Source organism: Mastigoproctus giganteus, chromosome 2 (genome assembly GCF_048544385.1).
Source record: "Mastigoproctus giganteus isolate SK-2022 chromosome 2, ASM4854438v1, whole genome shotgun sequence".
Lineage (NCBI taxonomy): Eukaryota > Metazoa > Arthropoda > Arachnida > Uropygi > Thelyphonidae > Mastigoproctus > Mastigoproctus giganteus.
Window position 1 is genome coordinate 229,359,623 of NC_143576.1, and position 14,551 is coordinate 229,374,173.

The 14,551-nt window shown below is 34.3% G+C and overlaps 1 protein-coding gene across 1 annotated transcript in view; it reads right to left on the reverse strand.

Annotated features, from left to right (window-relative positions):
* Positions 1-14,551, reverse strand: part of LOC150090222 (uncharacterized) — a 536,661-nt gene that overhangs the window by 10,045 nt on the left and 512,065 nt on the right. Inside the window, exon 17 of the mRNA XM_090390210.1 lies at positions 8,061-8,093. Within this exon, the coding sequence (XP_090246336.1) occupies positions 8,061-8,093 (33 nt within the window). The remainder of the gene's footprint in view (positions 1-8,060; positions 8,094-14,551) is intronic.

The following is a 14,551-nucleotide window of genomic DNA, read 5'->3' on the forward strand; positions in this document are numbered from 1 at the left end:
AGGTTGAACCCCGGTCTAATCAAGAAGTGTGTGCTACACACTGCTGCTTGTTAGTTAGTTAGTTTGTTATTTGGTTTTTAGGAGCATTAGCAACTAAGGCCATATTGCTCCGGGATATGCGGTGGTCATTTCCCTGACCTTTCCGCATCCTCCGTATTTGGTGGTGACGGGCTTGAACCCCGGTCTAATCAAGAAGCGTGTGCTATGCCTCACTGCTGCTCCTGCCCACCTGGCTACGGAGGCGGCCTCTCTGGAGTTACTTCTGCTCATATGCAGTACTTTGCATTTGTCAATGTTAAAACTTCAGTTGCCACTTCTCGGCCCATCTACCAAACTTCTAGATCCTGTTAGCATAAGCATTAGTTGAGGAATATGATACAAGAAAGCAAGATTATAGAGCATCAGCCAAAAAAAAAAAAAAAAAATCCCTTCCCATTTCACCCATCCGGTCACTCCAAATGTTTGTCTAGTTCAGCCTTAAATTTATTTAACCTATCAGCTTCCACAACAACAGGTGGAAGTCTGCTCCAGCAATCAACTAACCACTGGCTAAAGGCAAACTTCTGCACATCTATTCTACAACTGTCTTTCCTCAATTTGAATTGATGGCCCCTTAGATTCTTAATTTCAGCAATTGGAAGTATCCCATCAGCATTGAGCCTGCTCCAACCATTCACGGCCTTGTACACCTCAATCAGATGCCTAGTCTCTAGATGCTGCAACTTACAGAATTTAAGCCTTTCCTGGTAAGAGAACTCCTTTGTTCTTCTCACAATCTTGTTGCCCTTCCCTGTACTCATTCTAGCAACTCTACATACTTTCTAAAATGAGGCCTCCAGACCTATACGTAGTACTTAAGGTGTGGCCTGAGCCTTGCATTATACAAAGGTATCCCTGCTAGCAAAATTCCTATACATCATTGACAAAACTACATGACTTGCTATGGCAGCATGCCTGCACTGCTCAGAGAACTTCATATCCGACTGAACAATTATCCCCAGGTCTTTTTCATTCTCCACCTCCCTGAGTGTAGTACCATGCAGTTGGTACATTTCTCTTGGGTTACTGCTATCCATATGCAGTACTTTGCATTTGTCAATATTAAACTTCAGTTGCCCCTCTCAGGCTATCTACCTAACTTTTCTAGACACTGTTGCAGTAGCATACTGTCTTTACTATCATTAACAACCTTGCCAACCTTTGTATCATCTACAAATTGGACATTAAGCCTGATATTCCTTCATCGACATCATTAATAAATATGCTAAACAACAATTGGTCCAGCACCAAACACTGAGGGACTCCCCTAATAACATTAGTCCACGCAGAGCAGTATCCATTTATTACCACTCTCTGCCATCTCCCACTCGACCATTCCTTTATCCATTGCAGTAACTTGCCCTTAATGCCATACCACTCCAATTTGTACAGCAGTCTTCCATGTGCAACAGTATCGAAAGATTTCCTGAAATCTAAGTATTTGATATCAAAATTATTTTTTGCATCCAGTTCCTTTTGTATCCAATCAAATTTCTTAGGCAAGACTTTCCCTTAACAAACCCATGCTGTGTCTGAATTATTACTCCAGTCTTGTCTAGATTATCCTGCAATGCTTCTTTAACCAGTGACTCCATTATTTTCCCCGGAACAGAAGTTAAACTAACAAGTCTGTAATTACTTGTGTCACCTTTTGATCCCCCAAGTGGGATCAAAAGGTGACACTCAGGGTACCTTCCCCGAGTCCGAGGAAGCTCTCATAATTATGGCTAAGGGTTTGCTTACTTCCTTTGCTGCCTCCTTTAATATAACTGTATAGATCCCATCCACCCCAGGCGCCTTTCTTATGTTTAACTGCAACAATTTCTCCTCTGCTACCAGTTATTACAAAATTATTAAGCACCCTGTTAAAGTTTGATAAACTTCTGGCATTTTCCTCCTTTAATAACTCCTCATGTGTGAATGTTGATGCAAAATACTCATTCTGATTATCAGCTATCTGAGCAGGATCATCAACAGTCGAACCATCGATATCAAGCGGACCAATCTGATTCATCCCCTTCCTTCTAGAGTTTATATTAGTAAAGAAGTCCTTGCTGTTTTTATTAGCATTCTTTCCCAAAGATTTGTCGTAATCTGCCTGCGATTGCGTTGTCTAATGTAAGCCTAATTCCAATGTATGGTCAGTGGTACCTTCATCAATAGGCTATACGAACTGCACCGGGGGTGCCAGCCTTTCAGGGTGCCCTCCTTTTTTTTTTTTTTTTTTTTGTTGCTGTTACAAGAATTTCTATTGCTTTTATTATGAAATATAAATTCTATACTTAATTTAAAATAAATATTTAGCTAGTATTACTGAATATGCATTTTATGACTTTTATTACTTAATATGCATTTTACTGATTATAAGAGGGAGCATCATGTTATCAAGCATTCATATTTAAGATGGCCTTACCTTCAGCAAAAAATCACCATGCGTGTTCGCGTGCGTGTGTGTGTGTGAAAAAATTTGACTTGAAAATGTTTACATAAGTTGTTAGTGAATAAAACTGAAGATATGTAAAAACCATTTTTATAATAACTATAATACAACATTGGCTCATGTAGGTAGCACAATGCATAGCTGCCAAATCAAAGAATGAAATTAAACAAGCACATGAAGTTATCTTGGCAGTTACATTGGAGAGTGTTTGTCATTCAGCTGTTTACCAAAATGGACAATTTGATGAATAAATTGCACATCTGCACTAGTGCACAAAGTGCCACAAACTAATGTTTCTTTACACACTCAATAATAAGCTACTGAGGTTTATAATTAATTTTATCAATTTTCTAAAATGTGTGCACAACTTTATAAATCACTGTGTGGTAAAATGTCATATCTGCCAATGGAAATAGGTTGTTAAAATGGCTTCTCCATGGAGAAAGAGCATTTTGCATTGTCCATTTTCAAAGACAAATTCAGCGACTAGTGTACAACATGACTCACTTATGCTACTAAAAGGATTCACCTCAATGTAAGTCAATTTGAAATTAGTGTGAGCAGTTTGAAATCAAAGGCTATGTCTGCAAGGAAGGGTCTAAATTGCCCACACCACAGATGAAACAGTACAACATGTAAGAGAAGTCTTTCAGCAAAGTATACAAAAACACACTTACAGATGCAGCCATGAAATAAGTCAAAAATAACAGTCTGGTATATTCTTCAGAAGCATTTACTTTTGAAAGCTTAAAGTTGCAGTTAGTGCAGGCATTAAAAACCAAACGACTAGCATAAGCAGAGTTCTGCTGACTTTCAACAGAAAGCAGAAGAGAATGGCATGGCAAAATGGCCTTGCTTTCATTTCCAAAGCCACTTTCCACCTGAGCTAGAAAGTCAACAACCACAACATAATAATTTTCAGTTGGGTACCAAAAATCCTCATGAAGTCATCAAGAATGAACAGCACCCCCCAAACCCTGCAAAAATTGCCAACTTATAAACACCAGACTGTTGTGAGGCATATTTAGCTCATGTAGCCTTAAGCTGAATATGCCTCACAAAGTCTGGTGTATTCTTCTAAAGCGTTTACTTTACAGTTACAAGTTGAATGGGACACTGAAAAATCCATCAGGAAATTAATGAGAATGAATGGAACTCCCAAAAACAAATGTGCTTTGTGCCATTTCACATTTGGAAAATTTATAGGACTTTCTTTATTATAAAAAATATAATCAATGGGAACATTCACATGTATGTTGAATAACTGGCTTATGCCACAACTTCAATAAGATTCCCATGATTTCATCTTCCAGCAAGATGGTGCCTTCTCACTTTCATGTGAATGGGTGAGAGTATCTCAATAACAAGCTACCTCCATGACAGGTAGATGAGGCACTGAAGAAGGTAACCTTCTCCGCCCCCCTCAAGGCTTACACAAAACATCATGTGACTATGTAAATGGTGCTATTAGTGCCAACAGTCATTCATGAATCAAAATGCAGTATCACTAAGGCAGTGTCATCAATTACCACAGCCATACTGGCAAAGTCTGGGAAGAAATGAACCATGGAATTAATGATGGTCCATCTATCGTGTGACTCATGAGGCTTATAGTGAGGACCAATAGGTTCAATAAGAAACTTCTGGAGATTTTCTATCCATCTCTGTGTGTATTCCACAACAATAAATGGTAATTTTATTTCATTGATTTTTGAAACTATTTACTTCTAATATATAATGTTTAGATTTGCACAGGCTATCTTGATAAAATTTCTTGAAATGAAAGCATCTTACTTGTGAATGGTTTAGAATCTATTTATTAATAACAGTCTAAAAATCATGTGTTTTGTGAATGTTTTCCCACTGCTTCTTAAGTGACTGTACTCCTGCAGTTGCACTGTCACAAAAACACCAAAAGACCAAACTGATTAACTGTCAGTTTGGAAAACTGACTACTGCAGTTTGTCAGCTTAGTCCTTTGAAGTTTTTTGATGGTGCAATAGCACCATCAAATCATTGACTCCATTAGTACTCCAATCATTGACTCCATGAGTGGCCAACTTAATTTGTGATGCGATCTACTTTTTTCCTTCAAAATGTGCCACGATCTACCATCTCAAAAATTTCATTGCACAAGGTGCACAAATCAAGGGATGACCGTATATTTAAAATTCGTTGTGATTGACAGAAATTAAATCCGCAATCGACTCTTGGCCACCCCTAATTGACTCCATTAATAATAAATAGATTCTAAATTCTAAACAGGAGAAGTGCTTTCATTTCAAGATATTTACTTCTTTTTGAATAACCCTGTATATAGAGCTAGCACAAGGTATTTTGGTATTAATGACATATTTTAGTTCCTCTTTAATACAAGTAATGGACATGTCGTTGTGCCATTTTATATATATGGGGGAGCAGGGCTATAGTGGAGGGTACATGCTGTATACGCGCTGGATTCTTTTCAGTGAACAGCGTATACCTTCTGGTTTTTGAAAGACTTGAAAAAACAGATATTATTAAAATATTTACTGAAAATTAAAAAATAAATTTATTAGAATTGGTTTCTTAGGCAATACTTATAGTTTTATTATTTTTAATATATATGCCATATATATAAGTAAGTAAATATGCCATATATATATATATATGAAATATGAGATATAATACTGGGTTAAAACGTGGAGTAGTAGTGGAAAGATAAAAATAAATAAGATATGACAAATGCACCTGAGCACGCAAAGGATGCAAAAGTTTATGTGTATGTTTTAATAAATAAGTCAATTAGGTGTGACAGAAATATGAGAAATTGCATATGTGAAAAGGGGAAAAAGATTCTGAATATCCTATATGTTATAATGAATTAAGTAAAATTATAGGCTGAATTGTAAAGCCAATTAGAGAGGAATGACCTGTAAAGTAAAAATGATTAAATCAAAATGATAAATTAATAAAAGTAATGGTAGCTAGCATCAGATAAGGGTGGAGAGCAAGTATGCAATTAAATCTGATGTTAGCAAATGTAAATATTGATACATGATCAGGTATTTCATCAGGGGCCTACACCTGATCATGCATCAAGGACTGTGTTTCTATACTTGTCCATAACTGTGGAAGAGAAGAATTTTAAGAATAAATCAAGTGGGATTGAAAAGGGAAAGCAGTATAACTTTCACAAAGTATGGACAATTGAATATTTGCTCTACCCTCTTTTTGATTTTTGGCATTTTGTGTAATTTATACTTCCAGCTTCACACCTAACTGATTTATTTATTAAAACACACACACACACACACATATATATATATATATATATTCAAGTGGTTTATAAGCTATTATTCTTATTGTAATTGTTCTCAAATACTTGCTTATCTTGTGCAAGCTGCAAAGATAAAGCAGTAGGTAAATATTTTTATGTATTGACATTTCTAAGTGTGGGTAGTTTCTGCCCGTATTCCATGTCTGGCTATACAGCAAGTGGAAGGTGAAATTAGGTAAGTACTTAGGACAGCAATAGACACTCCTACTCTCGTATTGCACTAACAGCTCAGAGTGTTGGGGGGAAAAATTTAAGGGGAAGGATAGCAAATAGAATATGATTGCCGTATTAGTAATGGCCCTGGATTAGGTAGTTATTTGCTATTTGGTAAGGGTTATCTTTGTCTCTTTGTATATCCAGCATTTTTTATGTCTACTTTTAATTTAGAAATGACCATAAACTATAATAGCTTCACTAGTTTTAAGAGCTCAATTTTTTGCAATTTAGAATATTATTAACCAACAATTTTATGTTCTGAATAGTATTTACCATAATCATCTTATTTGTATTACAAACTAAATTTTTAACAAATATTAACCATCAATTTTATACTGAATAGTTTTTACCATAATAGCCTCCCTAGTATTAGGAACTCAATTACAAACTAAATTTTTAACAAATATTAACCATCAATTTTATACTGAATAGTTTTTACCATAATAGCCTCCCTAGTATTAGGAACTCAATTTTTATTAAAATCTTAAATTTTAAAATATTCACTTTATAACTACACTTTATAGTTTTTTATTAATAGACTTCCTAGCTTTAAGAACTCCATTTTTATTTTAATACAATTTATTTTCTGAATGGTTTTTTATTCCAAGATTTACTAGCTTTAAGAATTCATTTTTATATTTTAATTTTACAATATTAACTATCAAATTTGCTTTCTGAGTATGCTCACTAGTTTTAAGTATTCAATTTTTATATATGTTAAATTTAAATTTTAAAATATTAACCATTGTATTTACTTTCTGAGAAGTATTACAATAAAATAGGCTCACAGGCCTTACCAACTGAATATTAAATTTAAAACTAACAACCCGACTTGCATTTATAAAGGTTTAACATAAGCATTAAAAATTAGAAATTATTAGGTAACTGGCAGATATATGCTAAATGGTAATATGCTCTTCAGGATGCCACACCGTTTCACTATTTCAGCATATGTACTGAAATAGTACATATATGCTGCCATTAACATTTCAATTGTTTCCTGTCCATTTTTTTTTTTGTTTTTATTAGTGTTAGCCCTAACACTAATATTTAAATAAAAAAAAAAAAAAAAAAAATGGACAGGAAACTACTGAAACGTTAATGGCAGCATATATGTACTATTTCAGTACATATGCTGAAATAACGGACAGCAAATATTCTATTTGCTATCCTTCCCCTTAAAATTTTTCCCCCCAACACTCCGAGCTGTTAGTGCAATACGACAGCAGGAGTGTCTATTGCTGTCCTAAGTACTTGCCTAATTTCACCTTCCACTTGCTGTATAGCCATACATGGAATACGGGAAGAAACTACCCACACTTAGAAATGTCAATACATACATATATATATATTATTATTATTAGTAGTAGTATGCATAATCGGTTAGATTTTAGCTTATAGTTTAATGAATACTTTTGTGCAACGTTAATGCCATTGTAATTATGCCAATTGGACATTATACGTGCCTGTACATATATGTGAGTGTATGTGTTTTTCTTTTTAATGGCGCTTTGACATAAGTATTATTGTGCATACAAATCTGGTAATCAAGTTAGCCCAACTAGGTTATCTTAATTCAGCATGGCCTATACATATTAATTTTAAGAAGTATATTACTATAATGATAATGAATTTTTCATTACACTTTACTGATGAATTTTCATTACCTTCAGCTAAAATTATATTAAAACTAATGGTTATGTTTATGTCAATGCTAATTTTAAATAACAACGTTGATATAAAATATTTTTATTGTCTACATATGAGGAACTCATTCCTGAAGTTATGCCATGTATTTTTGAGACATCCTGTATATGGGTATGTGCTGTATACCCTCTGGAATTCCATTAATAACAAAGTATACTCTCTGCATACATAACATTCGCAGAGTATACCTTCTGCTAATTTTATGACTACAGCACTGTTGGGAGGGTTAATTTAGTCTCACAGCTTGTGACCCCTTTATAATCAGAAGTTGGTCACCCTGAGCAAAAAAAAAACCACAGAAATGATTTATACTTCATTCAAATATGATTAGAAACTAACCTTTCTTTCTGCCTTTCCTGCTCCTTTCTTTCCCTAAAGGAAAAAATAAAAAATAAAAAAATAATAAAAAACACAGAATAAAGATTGGATATCTAATTTTTATAATTCAATATACAGTAAACCCTTGCTAATTCAGATTGAAACAGGAAAATTCTGTTCACAGTTGAGCACTTTGAAAGAGAGGATTTAGGAAGGAAGGCAGATGAGAAACTCTCACTGCGTGCTGATTGATTGTGCAGAGAGAGATGGAACGTACATTACATTGTCTTGTGTGTTGTTCAGTATCGTTGTTCACTCTGAGTCGGATGGATGTTATTGCTTATATCGATTCATTTGAATACTTCTTTATACATATATCTGTACATAAGTTACCCTATTTTATATAATTATGGGTACTAAAGAATTAAAAAGTGAAATAAAAAGAAAACGCTTTACTTTAACTATTAACTTGAAAATGGTACTCCTGGAAAAAAAAAATAAAAAATTGCTGAAGAATTTGGTATTGGCCAACAGGCTGTGTCAGATATTAAAAAACAAAAAGAATCTATAAAGACATTTCCTTTAAAATTCAATGTGGGGAGTGATAAAGGCTGTGTATTAAATAGAGAGACATTTAAAAAGTTAAAAGAAGTGTTGCTGAAAGAAGCTGTATTTAAGTGATATTCACAGCAATGCTCAAAGTTGCATTGGTATGCAATGCCAGCGACACCTGATAAATGTATAAAAAGACAAAAGACAATTAACAACATAAAAACTATTGTCTTTTTATAGTTTTTAAATAAAGGCTCTACAGTAATTTTGATTTATTTATTTTTGTCAGCACTACCTATATCATTAAATTTTCCATTTATTTGTCTTCTAAGTTTTTTTTTGTCTTTTAGGGCTATCTTTTGCTTCACTAATCCAAATTCTCACATAAACCGGATGACCTATCCCCCCATTACTCCGGATTAGCGAGGGTTTACTGTATATATATTTTTTCAGTTTACATTATTACAGAGGCCATCAACTTTTCAAAGCTGAAGAGCCAGACTTCATGCTATTTTAGAAAAATTGATGTACACACAGTAATTGTGATTTTTTTTTTTTTTTTTTAATGCTTTGAGTGGGTGGAGGAGCTTCCATTAAAATTAAATGGGATTATGAGCATGCCCACACACTACACTACACTAATGCAGCCTTTACACTAGTAAGTGCAGTTAAGTTGCTGACCCCTGCACTACTGAATTATTCTTCAATCACTGAATAATATATATATCATACTAAATTTTGATGAGACTCAGTAATAATGGCTGCAAGGAATAGATGTTTTAAATACTACATATGCTAATAAAGAACTAACAAGACAATGTACAGAGAAATAGGATAACACAGATAATGATCAAGAGAAATATGAATATTTCTCATGACAATTACATACTTGAAGACTAGTTTTGATAATAAAACAGAAAAAATTAATATTTTTCAGTTTTAGTAGCCATTTTGGTTTAGTACCTCTCCTGCTTACTAGTAAAGAAATCAGAATTTATATCTTGTAATGTAGTAAGTTCAACAGAAACTTGTTCAGAGGTCACTTGCCTATGATCTGTTTAAACTGATTCATGCATCACCACTGTGTTAAGACACAAATCTTATGTTTCAATACGTGCCTTTCCCATACAAATCCTTTGGTATTGTAGAATTGTTTGCTACTGAAAATAATGAGTCTACTACATTTATGATCAAACTGGAATCAGCAACCTTTCAACACATTTTTTTTATATAGGCACAGAGAGATTTTAATATTCAATTTAACATAGTCTTGAATAAGTTCAAAACATTGGTGTACTACAAGGAGTGTACCCATTGGGTGCTCACTTACCTTGTGAAGAGTAAAATTCAACTACCAACATTCAGAGCTCCTTACATCAGCCCACAATAGTTACTTTGGAAACACAAATTTCCATGTCTGCATCCAAAAATCTCTGCTAACTGACAATCCAATGCACCACCAAAACTAAATCAGTATGCTGGTCACATCTGGATAGTAATGGAATTTTATACTTTTCAATTTGTGACTAATTGTCAATGAGAACTATAAGTAATATGATATGGGATGCCTGTCAAAATATTGTTTAATGCTGTGTACAGCTTTCTATTCAACCTGTACAGAGCATTATATAAAAAATAAATACTGTATATTATGGCAAATATGGTGATTGACTAGGAATATAACATATAAGCTGACCTGTTTCTTGCCTTCAAAAATCCATTCTTAATCATATATTCAGCATACAATCATCTTTCATGTCTTGTGTATTCCAGTAAAATCTTCATTAAGAACCACTGTCTACTTTTTACTTCAATTATTTCTACTCTTTCTTTAAAAGTTTACATTTTAATACGGTGCACTGTAAACTATAAACAAAACAGTTAGCGTATGCAGCACTCCCTTAGGAAGAAAGATCATGAAACCAAAACCTATAGGCATGGGTGACAACTATAGATGCTAAATGTGTGTACATGGGGATATTTGATTACATAATTGAACCATTCCTTCTTGCCTGTTTAGTACTCTCTGCAAATTGGTTTCTCTATAAATGCTTCAACATGGAAGCACTTTTGCTACATGAAATTGAAAATCTCTCTTTCAGGCTTACTTTTCGAGAACTTAGAAAGTAAGTCTGGAAACATAACTCCAATGAATTCCATGAATTGTTTTCATCCAATGAAGAAGTTGAATAAATTCTTGGTAGGGAAGGGGGATATTAAAAAGTGTGGAACAATATATATTTGTGTAAAAATTATACATAAATATATTTTAACAGAGCTCCTTACATGTGGTTTAAATATTAATTCATATTTTACTTATGGCATCCAAATATTGCTCTACTGGTATCAATGTGTGCTGTGAAAACACTTCCCAGACTATTACATCACCTTTGTCAGCCTGCATCATTAACATCTGTCAGGAGATGGATCCATGGACTCATGCAATTTATACCATATTCTAGTCCCCTCCATTGCCTGAGATTATTCAACCCAGGCAATGTTTTCTCAATCTCTACCACCCAGTGTGTTGGTGTTCCTGAGCCCATTATAACTGTACTGTCTTGATTTTTGCTAACAAGGGGATGGAATGTGGTTCATTTATCAGCGACAATATCTCATCTGTGATAAGGTATGATGAGCTGTGCATTCTGAAATGCCTTTTTGGTTATCAATGTTGTACTGAGTTGTTATTGGACTGACTGTAGCTTTTCTGCTATCTGCACAAGTCCTGCCAGCCTCCACTGGGATGTTATTGGCTAATGGACCACTCAGAATACACCTGAGACACAGTTAGTTGTACATGGAAACTCCTACAGGATTGCAGTTTCTGAGATACTCATATGCTGTGTCTGGTGTACCTGCACTGACTACCAACCATGTTCAAAATCACTTAAATCTTTCATCTTGCCCATTCTCGCACTGAATTACACACAAACAACACCCCTGCATATCAGCCCATCTGCTTTATATTGCATGGTATGAATATATGGCACTTTTACTGGAGGAAAACTCTGGTTCGTGAAAAGAGTAGGTGTATCTAATAAAGTGGTCATTCAGAGTATAGTATTAATAAATGAGAACAAATATCTTGAGTGGTGAGGAAGGCTGAATGTGATAATCATATAAATACATTTATTTTAAACATTTTCAATACTAAGTAAGTGCTTGGTAATGAAACAGACACAAGCAGTTTTTGGATTATAGCAAGTTACAGTCCTATAAAAAGTGGGTGCTACAAGCCAGAATGTTGCAAGTCAAAACCAATTTTCCAATAGACAAGGATATAATAAGGGATAATGTTCCTCTTCAAGGATCTGATATGTAACTTTTTATAGATATGAACAGAATCAGTGCTTGTTTTAACTTATCATTACTTGATAATCCACTGTCACTAAGTGTTATTACCTTTCCCATCATGTGTAAGGTAATAGGCTTTCTGCTGTTTTTTCAAGATGTTGATCATTTGGGCACTAGCCTTTCCTTTTATCAGACATTTTTTAAAGGACAAATGAAAAAAAAAAAAAAAAAAAAAGCTTAAAAATTAACAAAACCCGTATACACTGTATGTAGACTTTTTGTTCTGGAAAGCAGGCTGGCTGAGTGATTTATGTTTCTTTATGGATCGAGAAGCAAAACTGAGCCACCATTATGACAGCTCAAAGCATTTGCATACACCTAATGCTCAATTACCATACATCTGGTTATAGGTATATTGCATAATAACACAATCTCTGACCTGTGTGGTTGTCCTGGAATATAAATACAAAATTTATTTATTTATTTGAGATTAGAAGTTAATGTGTCTTATAAATCAAAAAGAAAAACTATACATAAAACTATACATTTGGTTTTGATTTTAGCAGCTACATGCTTGGTTACACATTCTCATGGTTATAGTCTAATAGCAACTGTAGAAATGCTTTTGTAATAGTGTTGTTTAACATGTGGTTCAGATGAATGAAAACAGAATACAAAATTCCTGGTTGTGGCAGAGTGAAAAAGAAAAGATGCAATTACTTTTGAAGAGAAAAACATGGTGTCTATTGGTTGTGGGTCAGAGTTAGTATGCTCAAAAATAATTATAGCATGATCTGTTATTCATCATATTATTTCTTTTCTTTGCAACTTCAACATGCATGATGGACCAACCAACAAACCATACAGTCTTGAGGTTACTGGATCAATCTGAGAGAGCAGGCAGTGTTTTAAATGAAATGAGAGGTCAAGCAGCCTGCTGCTTGACCTTTGCTATGAATCTTGCTATGAAGTTCAAGGAAGAGTTTGCATAAACTTTCACAACAGATGAGGATGTCTCACAGCACAGTAAGGAAGATTTAATGATGTGACTGGTCTGAAATATCCTTTAAAAATTCAGCTCAGCCAGCTAATAACACCAAATGTGAAAGAATGGCATGTTCAATTTGCCATGAAATTCAGTGCACTCTCAGTTCAAGAACCTGATATTATAAATTTGGTTTTCTGACAAAACACACTGTCGTTCAGATGGGTATGCGAATAAATAAAATGTAAGGTTTGGTCTCTGGAGAATCCAAGTTACTCTTGACAATCCATTACATGCACAAAGGATTATGGTGTGGTGTGCACTCTGTATTTGACATTTTTGGACCAGTGTTGGTCGATGGAATCATCTCAAGTGACTTCAATCTCAGTGTCATTAAAAACAATTTTGTGCCCTTTTTATGTCTATGGCACTGACGTGGATAACAGTGTGAGGCCCACACTACAGGAGTTGTCTTAGAGTTCCAGGATTAAATTTTGAACAACAGGATGATTTCTAACTGTCCCTGGGGTTTATGCCAAAGGAATGGTATAAGCCTAAAACATCACTTGATTTAAATCCATGTACTTTTTATTTCTGGGGTTATCTCAGAGAGGAATGTTTCTGAGGAATCTGTGAACCATTTCCACACTAAAGAAAGTGATATGACATGATTATCTGGGTCAGAAGAAACACTGGAGTATGTTCTTCAAAACTTCACACTCCAAGTGCAATGCATTATTGATAAATGTGGAGGATGCATGAACAAGTTGTGCCACGAATTTCCCAACACTACTAAATATAGTCTTGTGTTAATTTCTGTTTCTAAACAATATTTTACATCATATCATCAAAGTTTCTTGCTATTAACCGACTAAATGGAATTCACGAGAACGTGAAATATCACGTTAAAATACAATAAGATAAGTGCCTCTTCATCAGCTTGTGAAGCTGATGAAGAGGCAACCCACGCACAAGGCCTGTTTTCTAATATTTTACATTTTTTAGATGAAAAAAAAATTTTTTTTTTTTTTTAAATAAAAAATCACTGTGTACAACAGCAAAGGATAAAGAGTGAATTATGAAACATGTGAGAAAGTGTATGACCAGTCAGTGAATTTTTTTTACTCATGCACATAGTGGCATAATGGAAGAAATAGAAAGACTTGAAAATAGGGACTGATGAAAAATATATGCACCAGATTCCAGTTAACCTCAATGATTTGACAGAAAGCAAAACGTGATTTTCTGAAATCATTGTGGCTACATTGGGTAGGGACATTATTCTGGAAGAAGATACCTTCAAGTGCAAACACTGCAAATGAGGAGAAGAAATTGACTGGTTTCAATGCTGAAAAAAAACTGCTTGACCTTAGTGATAGCTGGTAATGCAAATGATGAGTTCAAACCAAAGTCACTTTTAGTGTAACACAGTGTGAATTCACAGGCTGCCAAGAATGCTCCAGTCTCCACTGCTAATAATTTAGAAATCAAATCTGAAAGCATAGGTTAATGCAATTATTTTCCAGGACTGGTTCATACACTATTTTGTGCCAAAAATGGAAAAATATTTATTGTAAAAGAACACTACATTTAAGGCTGTTAATTCTTAACAACACTCCTGATCATCTTCCTCGTATTGTGGATTTTCATCTTCAAGCAGTATTATTTGAAGCTAACC